Source organism: Megascapheus bottae, chromosome 23 (assembly GCF_031878675.1).
Source record: "Megascapheus bottae isolate mThoBot1 chromosome 23, mThoBot2.hap1, whole genome shotgun sequence".
Taxonomy (NCBI): domain Eukaryota; kingdom Metazoa; phylum Chordata; class Mammalia; order Rodentia; family Geomyidae; genus Megascapheus; species Megascapheus bottae.
Genome location: NC_143531.1, coordinates 9673999 through 9693403, shown reverse-complemented (window position 1 = coordinate 9693403; position 19405 = coordinate 9673999). Strand labels below are relative to the sequence as shown.

Here is a 19405-nt window from a genome sequence, read left to right as displayed (position 1 = left end):
TTCGAATCACATTATTTTAAGCTTGTATATTTTAAATCGTGGTTACAGAATGATTTTATAGGAATATATTGAAGGTGTAATTTTATTGTATGTATTGATTTTTAGTTTAATTCTCTATAACATTCAAATAGTATTGTGAGATGAAACATTATGATCTCTTTTACTCTGTTAGAAACAAGAACTGAATTGAGACTATTTCTAAAGAACTCGCTTCTAATGAGCAAGTGTTCAATATCTTATCTTAGGAAAACAAATGCTATTAAAACTTGAATTTCTTCTTTCTGTATTCTGCAGTCTTCTGAATATGTTTCTGGACACTTGCAGTTAAACTCTAACTTTGATGATGTCCTGACTACACTATTACAAATAGTATCCTCATGTAGTAAACACATTTCCAAAACACATTGCCATAATGCACCGAAGTGACTCTGAAGATTAAAAGCTCTGCTAATTAGGAAAAGTCAATGACTAGGTCTTTGAAAGTAATTGAGGTTCTATTTTTCTTCTAAACGTTCCTTTACTAATTTTTCCAAAGAGAAAAGATGTTCATCTGCATCTCTGGCACAAGGTTTCTAACAGAATTTGCAAGTTCAAAAAGATATTCCGCATTTCTTCCACTTGGGCCAGCTGCATTAAAAATTTGTTCGGCAATGTCTTCGAGAGGTGCAGGACCAAGATAATTAGGATTATCACATGTCCCAATATATAGCAACACGCTGAATGGTTTTGTACTAGGACCTTTTGGATAGAAGATAACTGTTATGGTTCTGTAGCCTCCTTTCTCTCTGAAGTCAAGATATGTTTTTACTTCTTCTTCTTTTCCTACTGGCAGTTTATAAGCAACACCCCATACACAGCCCTGGCACATCGGGCCATTTCCTACATGAGTTCAAGCCTCATGACTGACCAAAAACTTGCCCGGGACCCCGCGGTGGTCAGTGCTGCCTTGCCAGAAGCGCCTGCTGTAGTCTGTAATGTACCCAACCAGCTTGTCCTGGTAGGGGAAGTCCACCTTCCAAATCAGGGACCTGTAACCAAACACCGACATCTTTTCAGAGCTCCTGAGTCCCGTGGTCAACTCCTCCACAGGAGTCTCCTTTAGCCCAGCATTTTCTTTTTTTTTTGAGGCAGAGTCTTTATATGTAGTCTAATTTGGCTTTGAACTTGAGATACTCCTACCTCAGCCTCTTGAATATTCAGATTATAGATGTGCATCCTATAATCTACATGGTTAACATTGCACCTTTGTGTGTGTGTGTGTGTGTGTGTGTGTGTGTGTGTGTGTGTGTGTGTGTTGCTACAGGGCCTGGACTTGTAGCTTAGTTTTTAGCTTTTTCACTTAAGTCTGTCATTCTACTACTTGAGACACTCCTACACTGTGACTTTTGCTAGTTAATTGTAGATAAAAAAAAAATATCTCAAAATGCTGGAAATGATGCTGAGGCTCAAGTGGTAGAGCTCTTGAGAAAGTCCAAGGACAGTGCTCAGGCCCTGAGCTCAAGCCCAGGACTGGCAAAAAAATATCTCAATATATTTTCTTCTTTGATTAGCTTTGAATTATGACCATCAAATCTCAGCCTCTTGAGTAGCTAGAATTTATTGGCATGAGCCACCAGAGCCCAGCAAATAGCACTTTTTATTAGCAGCTGCTAATTACCACAAACCTGATTCCACGCTAACCTTAACTTTACTCTTCATTAATAGAATTTATTTCCTGTCCAAGCAATGTAAGTCAATGTAGCCACAGCTGCACCCTGACACCAGATGGTCCCCTGTGCTCCTGCCCTGAAGGTTCAATACTTCAGACAGATGGGAAAACATGCAGTGGTGAGTTGACTGGCTTTTTGTGTGGACAAATATATTTTCTAAGTGACCTTAAAAGTTAAAGCATTGATTGTCCAAAAAAGAAAAGCACACATTACCTGACTTAGGTAACTAAACCCTTTGTACGTCACCTTTATAAAAATAATTTAAAAATTTTAAATTTAAAAAACTGATTAAGTACTGGAAGTTTGGCCTGGTGGTAGAGTGCTTGCCTAGCATACACAAAGACTGGGTTTGGTTCCTCAGTACCACATATGTAGAAAAAGCTGGAAGTGGTGCTGTAGCTCAAGTGGTAGAGCTCTAGTTTTGAGAATGCCCAAGGACAGTGCTCAGGCCCCTGAGTTCAAGCCCCAGGACTGGCAAAAAAAAAAAATTAATCTAGATGCATAGTACTCACAAACTTACAGACTGAATTGAAACTTCCTTGTACAACTAGATAACAATAATTTTAAAAGAGAATAAGAATTATATAAATAGAAAAAGGTAATCATATTGTCAAAGGAGAGTATATTTTCCAATATTACACACTATAAAACATTTATGCAAAGCTGGGAATGTGGTTTAGCAGCAAGTGCTTGCCTAAAACTCATGAAACCCTGGGTTCAATTCTTCAGTACCACATACACAGAAAAAGCCAGAAGTGATGCTGTGGCTCATGTGGTAGAGTGCTAGCCTTGAGCAAAACAAGCTCAGGAGCAATGCCCAGGTCCTCATTTTAAGCCCCAAGATTTCTCCCCACCAAAGTATACAGTAGATTAGCATGTAGATTGAAATTGAGCCTTTGTTTTTCAAAAGTTAGATAGCCCTGAGTGACCATTGTCACCTACTGGCAGCATGATTAGAATTAGTGACTGGTATCTCTTTGTCTCTCCTTTTTCATCTGTAGGGGTCTTGCTATTTGCCTTCTGGATTGAACAAGAGGGTAGATACAGAACACTTAGCATGTTGCTTCAACTTAGTAAATAACTTCATATTCTTTTTTTTGCTTTTTTCATATATTTTTATTGTAATTAATAGAAGGTTTACATTATATTCACCAGATAGAAGGTGCATTACTTCACAAACATTGTTTTGGTCCCCATTTCTCTCCCCTCACCCCCACCCTCATCATCTTATCTTCATAGAAACTGAAGATATAGATATCTGGAAACCATTCCAAATTAGCAGAAGGGTTTTATGTTGCATTATGAGTTTTGAATTTTAAAAAAGGAAATATAAAGAATTCTTTATTTTATTGCACAGAATGAAGTGTTGCTTGAGTCTAAAACTAAAAACAAGCCCAATTAGGATCTTGAAAAGTTATACTAAACTAAATACATTAAGTCAAGAGAACCTGGCACTGGTGGCTCACACCTGTAATCCTAGCTACTCTGGAGCCTGAGATCTGAGGATGGTGGTTCAAAGTGAGCCTGGGCAAACAAATCCAATAAACTCATATGGCCAATTAACTCTTAACCCCCACTCCCCAAACCAGAATTAGAGATATGATTAAAATGGTGGAGTACTTGCCTTGAGCAAAAAAGCCTATACCCTGACTGGAAACATCAGTGCCCAAATAGATGGGGAAAATTCAAGAGATTGAAAAAGGGAGAGAAGCAAAAATGTCTTACTCTCTAGAGAAAGCAGCTACTTATCAAAATAGATTTCTTTCTTTGCACTTGATCTTGAGTTTGGTAGAACACAGCAGGGCAAAGGCCACTGGAATGGAAGGACTAACGTGCCTGAAGTTGGGTTATAGAAGGAAAGGGGGTACTGTGACATTTGGATTCCTGTGGACAAATGATCATAGAGATGATTTTAAAAGCCAGCACCCCAGGGCTTTGATGCACATGTGTTGTATTGTGTGTTACAAAGTAACTGTTGATTTTATAGGCTGTTCTTCACCTGACAATGGTGGTTGCAGCCAACTTTGCATCCCTCTCAGCCCAAGATCCTGGGAATGTGGATGCTTTCCTGGGTATAACCTACGGCTGGACCAAAAAAGCTGCGCAGCTTCAGGTTGGTGCTGAGATTGTCTGACTTGTGTCTCTATGCAAAGATTTCATGAAAGTCACATTGTACATAGAAAGATGCAGAGTTGAGGGCCAGGAGCAAAGCCTAGCGGTAGAGTGCTTGCCTAGCATCCCGGAAGCCCCGGGTTTGATTCTTTGGTGCCACATACACAGAAAAAGATGGAAGTGGTACTGTGGCTTAAGTGGTAGAGTGCTAGCCTTGAGAAAGTTCAAGGACAGTGAGTTCAAGCCCCAGGACTGACCAAAAACAAAAAGATGCAGAGGTGAATTACCTTTGGCATCTTGGTGGAAATTCTTCATTTCTTTTGCCTTTTGATTTTTGTTATTGTTGTTGCTTTGGAAATGGAAGATAAATCCTGTGACTATAAATAACATAAGTAATAAGAACCCAATTAATAATGTTTAATTATTATTTAGAATAAATGATATATTTAAGGATATTTCTAAGTTAACTGGCATCAGGAATGTTTTGCCAAAATGTCAGGAATGGTGTTTATAGACCCAATACTTATCTCATTTGGCTCTAATTTGGAGTACTGGATAAAACGTTTTCTGTAACTAATTTGTGTTTTAAAGGCAGATGCCTAGAAAGGTAAGGATTCCCTGGTAAAAACCTGACAATGTGTCATCTTGTGGAAGAGGAAGTCTTCTTGCCTATCTTTGCCTACAGCACAGAAAGCTAGCCAGATGAATACTGCAAAAATGAGAGACAGTTCAGTAAAGAAGTCAGAATGCCTTGTGGCTTCTAAAACATGTGGTAAATACAGCCATGTTTGTAATTTCATTAACAGGGCCACAGCCAGTTTTACTGTTTGCCAATTCTCAAGATATTCGACGCATGCACTTTGACGGAACACATTACGGAACCCTGCTCAGCCAGCAAATGGGGACAGTTTTTGCCCTTGATCATGACCCAGTGGAAAACAAGGTAGGTCTGAACAGATATGAGTATGCTGTCAGGACAGAATAATACAGGATTTATTTTTACAAATGAATAGGACTACTGAAAATCCTCTAAGACCAGGATGCTTCTATCCAGAGCAACTTAGATGTAGACATTTGCGGCATCTTTTGAGCTCCAGTGAGTGCCAATGGCAAGCATATACACGGAGTCCACGAGTATGTTTTTGATAGTTTGATGAGCGTGAAAAGAGTGAGAGGTTGAGATAGAGGCAAATCAAGTATGGATTAATAATTGATATTAAATATATATCATTACGTTGGGTGGCCATGTTTCACATCTGTAATCCCAGTTTTTCAGGAGGCTGAGATCTGAGGATCATGGTTCAAAGCCAGCCCAGGCAGAGAAGTTCCCATGAGACTCTTATCTCCAATTAACCTCTCAAAACATGGAAGTGGTGCTGTGTTCAAGTGGTAGAGAACTAGCTTTGAGCACAAAGAGGCTCAGGGATGACACCCAGGCCCTGAGGAAGGAAGGAAAGAAGGAAGGAAGGAAGGAAGGAAGGAAGGAAGGAAGGAAGGAAGGAAGGACCAAGCAAACAATTATGAAGCTGGGCTCTGGTGGCTCAATAGCTACTCAGGACGCGAAGTTCAAAGAATTTCAGGTTGAAGCCAGCCTGGGAAGGGAAGTCTGTGACATTCTAATCTCCAATTGACTACCAAAAAAACCCAAAACAAAACAAAACTGGAGCTCAAGTGGTAAAGGCCTGCCAGCTTTGAACAAAAATAGGACAGTGCCTCAGACCCCGAGTTCAAGCCCAGAACTGGTCCATACACACAAAACGAAATTATATAAAGTTAGAGATGAAATCAGCTTCAGGTAAAAATGTTCTCATTCAGGAAAACTGAAGTTCAATGACTTGACCAGGACAGTGAAACAAATATGTGGCAAATTTAGGAGTGGAACCCATGGCCTCTGACCTGCCCTAAAGTGACGTGCTGCTGACTGAGTGATTGAATATTGCTTAGCTGAAATCCCTCATTAGATAACAAATCACTGTTTCCTTTCAGGCTGTAAAGTTCAAGAACAAAGGCTATGTCATGGACCAATGGTTAAAGAATAATGACTTTCCAGTAGAAAAATGTGCAGACACGAAGGATTTACATATATGCATTTCTATCTATATATCTCATGTAACTTAGTAAACTATTTTGTTATCCCCATTTTACTAAGTAGGACATTCTGTAAGACTAAGAAAATTTAGCTAGGCACAGTTGACTCACGCCAGTAATCCTGGCTACTCAGGAAGCTAAGTTCTGAAGATTGTAGTTCAGAGCCAGCCAGGGCAGAAAATTCTGTGAGACCTTAATCTTCAATGAACCTCCAGAAAACCAGAAGCAGCCCTGTGGTTCAAAGTGGTAGAGTTAGCATTGAACAAAAGAACTCAGGGACAGTACCCAGGCCCCAAGTTCAATCCCCATAAGCAACCAAAAAAGTATTAAAATAAAAATGAACACCTTGCTTATTGTTTCATACATTGGAAAGAAGCACCATTGGGGTTCATTGTAGATGTGTTAACTTTATTTTTTGCCAGGCCTGTGGCTTGAACTCAGGGTTGGGCACTGCCCTTGGACACTTTTGCTCTAAGCTAGTGCTCTGCCACTTGAGCAATAGCACCACTTCCAGCTTTTTCTGTGTATGTGGTACCAAGGAATTGAACTCAGGGTTTTGTGCATGCTAGGCGAGCACTCTACCAGTAGGCTACACTCTCAGCCCAATAGATGTGCTAACTTTAGAACCAAGCTCTCTCCACAGATACCTTGGATAACCTGAACCCCTTCTCATCTTCTTTAGATATATTCCATGCTCATTTCAAAGCACAGACTAGACATGCCTCTGTTCTGTTTTGCAGCTCTATTTTGCCCACACAGTCCTGAAATGGATAGAGAGAGCTTGCATTGATGGCTCTCAGCGAGAAAGGCTCATTGAGGAAGGAATAGACACACCGGAAGGAATTGCTGTAGACTGGATTGACCGTCGAATGTACTGGACAGACAGGGGGTATGTTTCCTGCATGGGTTTGAAGCCTTAGTGGAAGGAAGAGAGGAACTAGGTAATACCACTGGTTTCCTCTTCCAGTGGTGTTGGGGGCTTGCTAGAACTTGGGAGAGGGGCTGTGTTCCTTCCTACACTCCCTTGACCCTGACCTTCAGCAAGCCAGCTGTTCCTTTCATCAAGACTGAACTAATTGCTATGGACAGATTTCAAGGACTACGAAAGTAACCTTGTGATTTTTGCAGTTCAGCTTGTTGTTAATGGAGAAAGCTGAAATCTGAGCACCATCGGTATGCATCTTTCAAGGCTTTACTATGGATCAGCCCCTCTCCTGGGTTTTCTGGGAGAGACCAAGGAGCATGAGATACTAACCAGCTTTACAGCAAGCTCATGGTTTAGCTAGGGAGATAAGGCATTATTTCTCAAGCCAAACAATTAAAACAAATGCTTGGACTGTTCATAGGTAGAAGAAATAGTATAAGGCCATGCATGTAGCTACCAATTGGTGGATGTACACTTCCCAAAAGATAGCTTGAAGGAGCCTCAGGGATGAGCCTGTCCAAACTCCCTCTTCTATAGGGCTCAGAGAGGATGAATTATTCCAGGTCATGGCTTGGAGAAGCAGACTTGAAGGACAGAGAGGGACTGTGACTCAGGTGGGAGGACAGGTTAGGAGAGTGGAAGGGCGATGGGCTTCTCTTTTGGTTGGGAACCAGAATCAAAGTGCAGTCAGTGTATTTCTGTTTTCTGTGCATGCTAGACTTAGGACTGCAGGGACTGCTGCTGCTTTGCTGTTCAGGTGACTGCCATCACCCTGGGGACAGACAGAAAAGGGTGGAAGGACAGCCAGTGAAGAAATGGCCACCTCCTTGCTTTTGTAGGAGAGGCTATCAGCCAGGGTCCCTCATCAGATACACTTAGAGATGCAGTGTGCTCCAGGAAATGAAGCTACCATGTGAATTGGTAGTTATTCTGAACATCTATCTGGAAGCTTGGCACCATGTGAGAATAAAGGAAGAGTAAATGAATTATGGTTCACCTGAATGGAAATGGCAATTCCAGCCCAGAGAGGGAAGTCCCAGAGAGGGAAGTCCCAGGGAATGGGTTGATATTCTTGGTATGAGCTTTCTGGGTCCCAGAAAATCTCTAAGTGTTTGAGTTGCTGAGGGGAAACAGTCAGGGCTTTAAAAATAAGTATGCCCACGTGCCAGTGGCTCACATCTGTAATCCTAGCTACATAGAAGGCCAATGTCTGAGGATCAAGGTTCGAAGCTAGCCAAAGCATGAAAGTCTGTGAGACTCTTATCTCCAATTACCATGAGAAAACCAGAAGTGGTGCTGTGGCTCAAAGTGGTAGAGCACTAGTCGTAGGCAAAAGTGCTCAGAGACAGCACCTGAGTTCAAACCTCATGACCAACAAAAATAAAAAATAAAAACAAATGAGAAGCACGTGGTATACAATCATCAATAAAATGGCACCTCCATATCCAAGGTGAACATTCTCTCTCTCATATCCCTCAAACATCTATTATCTATATCTATCATCTGTCACCAATCATTTGTTCATCTATAACCTCTTTCATCCACATTTATGAATTATTGCTATATATTTATCATTTATCTATCATCTATTATCTATATCATCTATCATCTGTGAGCAATATTTATGTTATTATCTCTGTCATCTATTGATAGTCTATTATCTATCTATCATCTATTATCTACCTTGGTCATCTATCACCTCTTATTAAAATTCACCATCTATTATCTGTATTTATCATCTATCTATCTCTTGGTCTATCTACATTTTTCTTGTGGTGGTGGTAACAGATTTTGAACTCAGAGCCTCAAGCTTGCTAGTCAGATGATGTGCTACTAGAGACGTGCATGCTTTCAGCCTCTTTTGTTTTCAGTTATGTATTGTTCAATAAGATCTTCTTTAAATTCCTGCCCAGGCTTCTCTGGACTGGGACAACAGTGCTGGTCTCACACAAATTTGCATCACAGCTTGCTTGTTGTTGAGATAGGGGTCTTAGTAATGTTTTTTCTGTGATCTCCAACGTTCCTTTCAGTCTTCACGTTCTGTGTCTCGGGGAACATTTGTGCCTTCCTCCCTTTACTATCTAGGTATTCATTTGTTGAATAGCTACAATGCACCCGATAGTCAGGAGAGCTTTCTATCCAGAAGACTGCTAATTTTCAAGAGATGTATTTTTCTTATTTTCAATTTAAAGATGAAGAAAACTGATCATCAGAGAAAGTAAAATAATTTTTAGCAGGGTCAGTCATTCAAGATCTGGAATCAGAGCTCAAAGGTGATTTTCTTTTTTGCCAGTCGTGGGCTTGAACTCAGGACTGAGCACTGTCCTTGGACTTTTCTCAATGCTAGAACTCTACCACTTGAGCTACAGCACCACTTCCAGTTTTTTTTTTCTTTCTATTTATGTGGTGCCAAGGAATTGAACCCGGGTCTTCATGTATGGTAGGCAAGCACTCTACCACTAGGCCAAACTCCCAGCCCAAAGGTGATCATTTTTAATGATGATACTCTGAATAATCACAGAGGTTGGACTGGGTGATTGCTCAGTGTGTATTTAGCATGTATAAAATCCTGGACTTAATCCCTAGCACCACAAAACCCATCATAGAGACGGACTTTCTCCTTCAGTCAGAGTTGATTTGAATGTGCCAAACGTAGAGTCCCATGGAACAAGTTTAAATTGACCATAATCCTAATAATGATCAAAATCATAATAGCAGCTTCCTCCATGCTGAACATACTTGAAAGGATGTTTCACTCTCAGCTGCTCATAATAACAGAGCTGGTACGTTGTTCTCATAGAGTAAACATTGATCACAATAGGTGTTAACACTCTCGGGCTTTCAAGGGCAATGGATCCTTTACCTATTTTCCTGTGTCCTGTCATTTAGCAATGCTTAATTAGTAGTATGGCAGTAGCTACTACAGAGGCAGTGGCTTCAAGAGATATGCCCAAACAACCCTATCTTGCAAAATTAGACCTCAAATTTCCTCCCTCATTGTCTTCAGTAATCACAGCCCCTTTTAAGTCCTCTAGCCTCTGAAGACAGCTGCCAAATGAAAACCTTTCATTTGGCTAGCAATGAGATGTTTATAGTTGGAAAACCTTGATATTAGCTAGAAATTGGATTTAAATAACTGAGATTGCAGTGTCATGGTATTTGATGACATGGTAACTCTTAGTCAATGAAAAGCTAAAGAGAGATAGATGGCCATATTCTGTATTGGCTTAGGAAGAAACAGATTCAACAAACATCTAAGGTCTAGGAAGGAAGTGAATTGTTAATTCTCTATGCCATGCTATTATTCTTTCATATGAAGGATTTCTGGTTGCTAAAGCTAATTGAACTGAGGGGGTAGAAATATATGTTTATACATTTGGGTGTGATAGCAAAAACCATCATAAAATATATGTTCTTTGGGGCCAGGTGATAGAATGCTGGCCTAGCATGCACAATGCCCTGGGTTCCATTCCTTGGTACCACATACACAGAAAAAGCCATTCTTTGGGGATTCTTTTTTTTTCATGGTAATGTCTCCTGTTCTGATGATTCTTAAGTTGCTGGCCAAATATATTGTGCAGCAAATTTTAAATCAGAGTTGCACAAATGCTTATAAACGGGCAAGCTCAGAATCTGTGGTCAGTTCTATTAATACCAACCAGCAAACCAAGCAGGAGAGACCTAAGGAACCTTTATGAGAAGGGGTGGGGGTGGACAGCTCTCACCCTGAAAGCAGGGTGATGCACTTCCTTGAGAGGAGCCAAATGAATACACACACACACACACACACACACACACACACACACACACGCACACACTCCAGCGCAGGAGAGAAATCTTAAAACTTCCTCTGCTGTTCTTTTGCTGATTTGTCCCTGTCTCCTGGTTCTGTAACCAGATCCTGGCACCTCCCGTGCTCCTGCTTCCATAATTTCTACAGGAGATTTGAGTGCATATATACCACAGTTGTTATCCCTGCCAGGCCACCCTCACAAAACCCTTTTGCTTTCTCTGATTTCTAGGACAGATATCAGGAAGTCTGTTCCAAGGTGGTGTTTAAATCAGAGATTCGGTTTTTCTTTGGCTTGTGGGTGCTAATTTAATGCTGTGTATGTGTATATGTTTGAGAGACGGGATCATCAGGAACGATGATGCTTTTGTTTGAAAAGTAAAGATGATGTAACAAAACCTTCTTGTGTGACCTAAATTTCAGGAAGTCTGTCATTGAAGGGAGTGATTTAAGCGGCAAACATCGTCAGCTAATCATTAAGGAGAACATCTCTCAGCCACGAGGAATCGCTGTTCACCCGGTGGCCAAGTAGGTATTTGTGGAAACCAAGGAACCTGCTGCAGACACGTGGCAGCTCCTGCCACGGAATTTGTGTAAGACCTCACGTGGTAGTGGAATCTGAAACCACAGGAACCTGGGAGCTCTGTTCAAACTGGTAGAAATGTTGTGGCTAATGTAAATTCTGTATCTTTTTTTTTTTATCCCCCAGTCAGGGCCTTAGCACTGTCCTTGGGTATTTTTTTTCCCCCCTCAAGGCTAGAACCCTACCCTTTGAACCACAGCACCACTTCCAGCTTTTTCTATGTATGTAGTACCAAAGAATCAAACCTGGATCTTGATGCAAGCTGGGCAAACACTCTTACCACTAGGCCAAACTCCCTGCCTCTGCATCTTTTTCATGTTCTGTAATTGTCTATCTTCCTCTCCTTTTCCCTTCCCTTAAGGCCTTTTGGTTTCCTTCTTTTCTTTTGCCCTTGCTTCCTTCTCTTCCTCTCCCTTCCTCCTTCTCTTTCTCTCCCTCCCTCCCTCCCTTCTTTTCTTCCTGTCTGTCTATCTGTCTCTCATTCTTTCTGTACAAGGACTTGAACAGAGAGTCTCACCCTTAGTGTCCTATTTCAGTATATCCTGGAGTAACTTATATTAATATTTTTAATTTTGCAGTACTAGGATTTGAAGTTAGGTTCTTGGTCTTGCTAGCCAGGCACTCTACCACTTGAGTCATACCTCCAGCCCATTCTGATATGAAAATGATGAAAAATGATGGAAAATTGATTTTTTTCATGTAGATTGTATTTGCTGTTTGCTTTCTTGGTTAAAGGAGATTATTCTGGACTGATACAGGGATTCATCCAAAAATTGAAAGCTCCTCTCTGCAAGGCTTCAGCCGCCTGGTGATAGCTAGCTCTGATCTGCTGGAGCCCAGTGGAATTACCATTGACTATTTGACGGACATGTTGTATTGGTGCGATGCCAAGCGGGCTGTCATTGAAGTGGCCAATCTGGATGGTTCCAAACGGCGAAGACTTGTCCAGAATGATGTAGGTGAGGCTTTGGGGTGTACCATTTCTTCATTTGACTGAGTGCGGATGAATACTAACCACCATATTCACACACACACACACACACACACACACACACACACACACACACATACACACAGAGTTTAAGAATGATGAAAAGAAAGTCAAACTTCTCTAGGTATTAGGAGCTGCAGAATTACCTCAATAGTGAAAGAATAGTTAAAATGGAGCATTGTACAATCATTTTTGTTTACTAAGGTTCCCAAATCAAAATCAAAATAGTAAAAAATTTCTAAATTTAGGAATAAAACTAAGTCCCATTAGCATTTCTTCACATTTTATGAAGTGTCATTTCACAAGTGATAATATCGCTTTTAGGCATTAGTTATTGTCAGTTGACCACATGTGCATAGAATAGCAAATGCAGTTTTACCATTTATTCTCACAAATATTTCTTTTCTTTTCTTTCTTTCTTTCTTTCTTTCTTTCTTTCTTTCTTTCTTTCTTTCTTTCTTTCTTTCTTTCTTTCTTTCTTTTTCTGGTTGGTCATGGGACTTGAACTCTGGGCCTGGGCGCTGTCCCTGAGCTTTTCAGTTCTAGGCTAGTGCTCTACCATGTTGAGCCACAGCACCACTTCTTGTTTCCTGATGAGTAATTGGAGATAGTGTCTCTGCACTTTCATGACCTGTCTGGCTTTGAACCTAGATCCTCAGATCTCAGCCTCCTGAGTAGCTAGTATTACAGGTATGAGCCACCAGACCCTGGCTTCTAACATATATTTCTAAGGCATTGGTGTACAGGGCAGGCTAGTCATGGTTCTGTATGTGAAGTTTTAGAAAACAGTATGACAGTAAATGAAAACTTAGAGCTTTGCCAGAAAAGGGTAGAGAGGGACTTAAATATTCCTAACCACAATCAGGAAAAAGTAAGTCATATTCTAGACCAAAGTAAATATTTATAAATTGAATTGCTAATGAAATCTGATCAATTGAGACTTTTAATTCAAGACCATTATCGAATCCTTTGGTTTGAAACTAAGAAAGCATTCCTAGCCCTCTAGTGCCATCTACTGACATTTATGTGTTGGCTCTCATTTGCCTGCTTAAGATTTTTAATGCAAAGACTAAATCAATTTACATTTAATGGTAATAAAAATTAAACAAGGAACATTATGTTGAGGCGGATGGATACTTGCTAGTTGAAACACTCATTAATTCTTGCCTGATTCCAATGGCTGTCCTTGAGTACTGACCAGTTTCATACAAACATGAAGTAGGATAGTATTTGCTAGGGAGAGATGGAGAGAAACGTGGGAGTTATTTAATGGGCAGAGAGTTTTAGTCTGGCAAGATGAAAAGTCTAGGGATTCGTTGTACAACAGCATATGAATATACATAATCGGACACTTAGAGAGGTTAAGGTGGTAAATGTTGTGTTGTGTGTTTTACCAAATAAAAAGAATTATGGACGTTAACTATCTTGGTCAGTGATAATGGCCTGGAGATTCACTGTCACCCCAGACATCATTTGATCTTTCTGCCACCAGAGGGAGCCTTGGGTTCTGATTGATCACATCGATGGCTCAGGTGCAGTATTACTAAGCTTTTAAGCTTGGGCCTCCTTAGCTTTCCTGTATCTGTTTGGAGTAATCTGCTATCACGTTTCCCTAATTCCTTTCCTGCTTTGTCAGAGCAGCTCCTGATTGTCTGGAGAGATGGGTTTGGTTTGGTTTGTTTGGTTGAGTAGGTGGATGGGGGCTTGGAAGGAAGCCTACCCAGGTGCCCACAGGAACCATAGAAATGGTGGCAGCAAAAAAGCACACCCCCCCCCCCCCAGAAAACTCCCTTAAGAAGGGAAAGAAACAAAGAGAAGCCAGAGGGGTCAAGAAGAGGAAGAAATTGAGACCAGAGACAGGATAGTAACAGAGTGGGGAAAGAGTCCTATGGCTTGAGGCTGGAGGAGAGACAGGAAGGTTGGCATCAGGGTACAGTCACTAGATTAAGAGGACAGGACAGAGAGGGAAAGGCATGGGAGCAAATTCAGAGTAATCTGAAGAAATAGTTACACCCAAAAAACTTTTTTATGCCGATACTGGGGCTTGACCCCAAGGACTAGGCACTGTCCCCGAGCTTTTCCGCTTGAGCTACAGCTCTACTTCCAGCTTTTGGGCGGTTAACTGGAAATAAGAATCTCATGGACTTTTATGTCTTGGCTGGCTTTGAACCTTAATTCTCACGTCTCAGCCTCCCAAGTGGTTAGAATTACAGGTATGAGCCATCAGCATCTGATTTATCTCAAAATTTTAATCCCTATGAATTTAATCTTATTGCCATGACAAAACCTACATTGTAAAATGATAACTCTTTTGTATAATGCCTTAATAATAAAAATGAAATTTATATTTTAAAAAATATGTGCAGGGGCCAGGAGGTTAGCCTAGTGGTAGAGTGCTTGCCTAGCATGCATGAAGACCCAGGTTCGATTCCTCGGTACCACATACATAGAAAAAAAGCCATAAATGGTGCTGAGGCTCAAGTGGTAGAGCTCTAGCCTTGAGAAAGTCCAAGGACAGTGCTCAGGCCCTGAGCTCAAGCCCAGGACTGGCAAAAAAATATGTGCATTAAAAAAGGCCAAGAGCCCAAAGAACTTAGCTTGTAAATAGTGGCAGACATAGTATATAACATTCCCTCATCTACTTCCCTGTTGGGTCCTTAAGACAGTCAGCTGCTGGGTGACTTTGCTAGGCCTTGGTACTGCCAGGCTAAGGTGCAGTTCCCTCAGCCTGGGGTTTCCCTTCCTGCAGGTGTAGGTTTCCAGTTGGAATCTGCTCAGCAGTTCTGAGGATGTCGTGCAGGAACACTGCAGGTTTCCAGCTTGATCCCTTTGCAAATTTTCATTGTATTTCATGGCTCTCACTCACTTCCAGGTCGCCCATTTGCTCTCGCGGTGTTTGAGGATCACCTGTGGATTTCAGATTGGGCTATGCCATCGGTAATAAGGGTGAACAGGAGGACTGGCACAAACAGGGTATGTCTCCGAGGCAGCATGCTGAAGCCCTCGTCTCTGGTTGTGGTCCACCCATTGGCAAAACCAGGTACACTGGAGATGTTCCATAGGTCTTCCTTGGCCACAGCCTGTCACTACTGTAGCTGATGACAACCGGGTTGGGAGGGAGGGAGCTGGTGGAAAGGGTTTTCAGTTTTCCTCACTCTGGGTAGATGTTAAGATTTTTCTGAGTCAGGGCCCTGTGTTTCACAGCTGCAATCCTAGTGACTCAGAAGACTGAGATCTGAGGATGGCAGTTCAAAGCCAGCCTGGACAAGAAAATCTGTGAGACTCTTATTTGCAATTAGCCACCAAAAGGTTAGAAGTGAAGCTGTGGGCCAAGCTGGTACAGCACCACCACTGAACAGCAACAACAAAAAGAGCTGAGAGATAGCACCCAGACCCTGAGTTCAAGCCCCAGTACCATCATGTGCACACACATACAGATGCACACATACAAATTTTAGTATTTCCACTTCACTTGAAATGTGACACTCCATAGTCTGCTAACTCACTTGGTCATTTGAGTTACTAGAACTTATTTTTTTGCCTCAACAGTACCCACACTCCTCCAAGAGCTTTTACTTGTTACATTTCCAAGGCCATGGTTTACAAAACTCTCAAGAGGCAGTTTATGTTCTTGAAGCACCATGTTCTGTGCCAGCACTATGCCCCACTATGCGAGCCAGGGAGCACCAGCCAGAAGCAAGGAGAGGCTAGGAGCAATAATTTCCTCCAGTGGTTCTTTTTTCTCCATTGTCCTGTGTCAGCTTGTCTGAGCCCATCTGTCTGGAGAATGTGTTGAGCAGAAGCACTGGCTACAGCCACTAAATACTCATCAGGTAATAGCGTTTGGATCTTACCTTGCAGCGCAGCTCCTTGTGGGATCTCTCTAAAATAACTCATCACATCTCCTCTATTTATATATCCAGAATTCTCTCCTCAAAGATGTAGTCTTTGACCAATAACTTTCTTTATGCCTCCGAGCTCACTTACAGATTGGATGCTTTTCCGTTCTGTTAGGTGTGAATCCCTGCTTACATATGAATGGAGGCTGTCAGCAGATTTGCCAAGAGAGCTTTGGAACTGTTCAGTGTTCATGTCATGAAGGTTTTCTAAAAGCCCCGGATGGGAGAACATGTCTTGCTCCACTAGAGGCTGGTAATATGATAAATTATGCATCTTGTCTCATCAGTGCTTGCAGCTGAAAATCCTAAAGAGTTTTTACATGGAACATACTTGTCAAGGTTGATTTTAGAGATTAAAAAAATTTTTGTTGAAACCATAACTTTATTTCAATTTATTAACGTAAATTGCACATTTTCAACAATAATTAAGTCTTGGTCCCAAAGCAAAACCCTATTTGTGAAAAGTGCTCCTTAGTTTTCCATTTACATATATGTCTCAATTAATAGAGAACAAACTGGATTGTCATATCCGGTTCTACATCAAATCTATTGTTTGTCCTTGTAGTTAAAGGCTAAGAAGGAAATCTACCTTAAAAAAGGCAAGGAGTGGGGCTGGGAGTTTGGCCTAGGGGTTAAAGTGCTTGCCTAGCATGCATGAAGACCCGGGTTTGATTCCTCGGTACCACATACATAGAAAAAAGCCGGAAGTGGTGCTGAGGCTCAAGTGGTAGAGCTCTAACCTTGAGAAGTCCAAGGACAATGCTCAGGCCCTGAGCTCAAGCCCAGGACTGGCAAAAAAAAAAAAAAAAAAAAAAGGCAAGGAGTTGGGAAAGGTAGTGTTGATTCACAGCCTTTGTTATTTAACAGATTTTTAAAGTTTGGTAGTACGGAGGTTTGAACTCAGGGCCTTGTGCTTACCAGGTATGTGTTCTAGCACTCAAGTCACTAATCTAGTCCTTAAACAGTCTCGTGAAATTCTTGTTTTGAAAAGACACAAGCTTCAGCTCACAGTTCACAAGTCTTCCATGTGCTTTGCTTCTGGAACTTAATAGACACTGGAGGTATATTGTGTATATTTCTCATTTATTAAACAGAATACTAAAAACTGTATAGCCAACAGCCATGAGTTTAAAAACAAGTCAGGCATTCTTGTCTTCCATTATGAGCGTGTTGTGAAAGTGGGGTGCATGAATCCATACATGCATTCAATTACTGCTTCTTCAAGCCCATTCACATCCTAAAATTCAAGTGAAAAATGAGGCTAGAATGTGTGTGTGGGGGGGACAAGGTGGGGAGATGATCTCACTGATTCATCCTTGTTCTCATGGTCTGGTTGTGTTCATCGGGATTTTGGGTACCATCTACCATCCCACTGGCTTCATCGAGGGGTTGGGTTGGGCAGTAGGGGAAGTCTTACTAAGTCACCAGGACCTGCCAGTTTGATTACCTCTGGTTATTGCACTCATACACAATGAATAACTGTAAGCATATATGAAAACAAACATCCCTTGAAACAGAAAAATGGAATTAAAGGCATTTGTTGGCCATCCACAGGTGAAGGAGATAAAGACAACCACGTGGCATGGTTGGACCATGTACCCCAGCCTGTAGCATCCGAAGATAATGCCACAGAACCACAGGACATGTTAGTGGAAATCATGGTGTCAGGTATGGAATGTGAGTTCTGAGCAATTTTCCTTCTACCGAGTATTCTAAATTCTCTAACCTGGATATTGACTACATCTATAGAAGGCTGAGGAAACTGGACTTGGGTCTCCAGGTCTTCTCCTCTGAGTTGTATCCAGCCCCACATTAGACTTGACTACACACTGAGAGTTTTTGAGGTAAATATTCTTTGAAGAAATGTAACTTGGAAGCCATCGTCCTGGTTACTCAGAAGATCAAAGCTGAAAGAAGATCTGTAGATCAAAGGTCAAAGCTAGCTCTAGTAGAACATCCTTGAGACTCTTATTTCCAATTAACTAACAAAAAGCCAGAAGTAGAGGTGTGGACCAAATGGTAGAGCACTGAAGAGAAAAAGCTAAGCCCCAGTACTGGCAAGTACTGGCATGTGCATGTACACACACACGCGCACACACACACACACACACGCGCACACACAAATGACTTTTTTTTTTCTGATTATTATAGCCATCATAGGGAAAGTAGACAGCAGAAATACCTAGAAAGTGAACATAGGCATTCTGCTCAGAACTTGTTTAGGGCAGAAAGAAATCAAGCTTCAGCCCATCCTTTCTGCAATTGAACAACCATTGGAATCATAGGCAAAGCTAGCACGAGGCTCACAAATGAACAAATAAACCCGTGAATCACATTCTAACTCAGGGTAATCCTGTAAGTGATTTCATTTCATTCCATGTCACTTCACTCGATGCCAGAACTGGGGCTTGAACCTAGGACCCAGGCTCTGTCCCTTAGCTTTTCTGGCTCCAGTTTGGTACTCTACCTCTTGAACTACAGTTCAGGGTATTAATTGGCGATAAGACTCTCATAGACTTTCCTTCCTGGGCTGGCTTAGAACCACTCTCCTGAGGTCTCAGTCTCTTCAGTAGTTAGGATTACAGGTGTGAACCACCAGCACTTGACAGCATTTGATTTTAAACATCATGAGCAATTGGATATGGCCAATGTACATTCTCTACTCTGTCATCCTGAGAGTTATGAGTGACAGGAGGTGATCAGGCGAGAGTGAAAGGCCTGTGATCCCATAGGAACCTCCTTCTTGCTCAAGTAATTAAGCAAACCAAACACAACCACCCAGTGTGTGCAATCACATGATACCTGCTTAGCTCCTTTAACCTGTGATTCATGAGCCAGTTTGGAAGGCTTCTTCTGTGTCTTCTGTATCCAGATGAACAAATATACCAATGAAGAGAAGGATGGTGGTTATTATAGATTCTCCAACTGCAAAGAAGTGGGGGAGTGGGTGGAATTTGAAGAATCACTATGTACATAGGTAGTTAAAGCCAAAAAGGGAGGCTGGGAGGTGGAGGGGGGGAAGAAGCAAAGGAAAGTGTGTTCCTGATTATAGACCAACATGTAAGGCTGTCCCCCAGAGCCCTTTCACTTCAGTGAAGTATGACAGCATCTAATTTGGGTGGCTTATGACATTTTCAGAGTGCCGGGAGGCGTGCAAACCACTGCATAAATCTTGCTGATAAACACGTGCTATGACATGCATGTCTACTATATATGATATACAATATTAATACATTGACAATAAATCTTTTTTACTATTTGAACTTTAGCATATAAAGATCTAAGTGTTTTCTATTCGTCGTTATGTC

The 19405-nt window shown here is 41.4% G+C and overlaps 1 protein-coding gene and 1 pseudogene across 1 annotated transcript in view; one reads left to right on the top strand and one right to left on the bottom strand.

The window, feature by feature from the left end:
* Positions 1 to 19405, top strand: part of Egf (epidermal growth factor) — a 61307-nt gene that overhangs the window by 23166 nt on the left and 18736 nt on the right. Inside the window, exons 8-16 of the mRNA XM_090356685.1 lie at positions 1705 to 1827; positions 3697 to 3822; positions 4628 to 4764; positions 6650 to 6798; positions 11048 to 11152; positions 11943 to 12166; positions 15071 to 15238; positions 16213 to 16350; positions 17652 to 17765. Coding sequence (XP_090212811.1) covers positions 1705 to 1827; positions 3697 to 3822; positions 4628 to 4764; positions 6650 to 6798; positions 11048 to 11152; positions 11943 to 12166; positions 15071 to 15238; positions 16213 to 16350; positions 17652 to 17765 — 1284 coding nt within the window. The remainder of the gene's footprint in view (positions 1 to 1704; positions 1828 to 3696; positions 3823 to 4627; positions 4765 to 6649; positions 6799 to 11047; positions 11153 to 11942; positions 12167 to 15070; positions 15239 to 16212; positions 16351 to 17651; positions 17766 to 19405) is intronic.
* LOC150047289 (glutathione-specific gamma-glutamylcyclotransferase 2-like) lies at positions 418 to 1048 on the bottom strand (annotated as a pseudogene).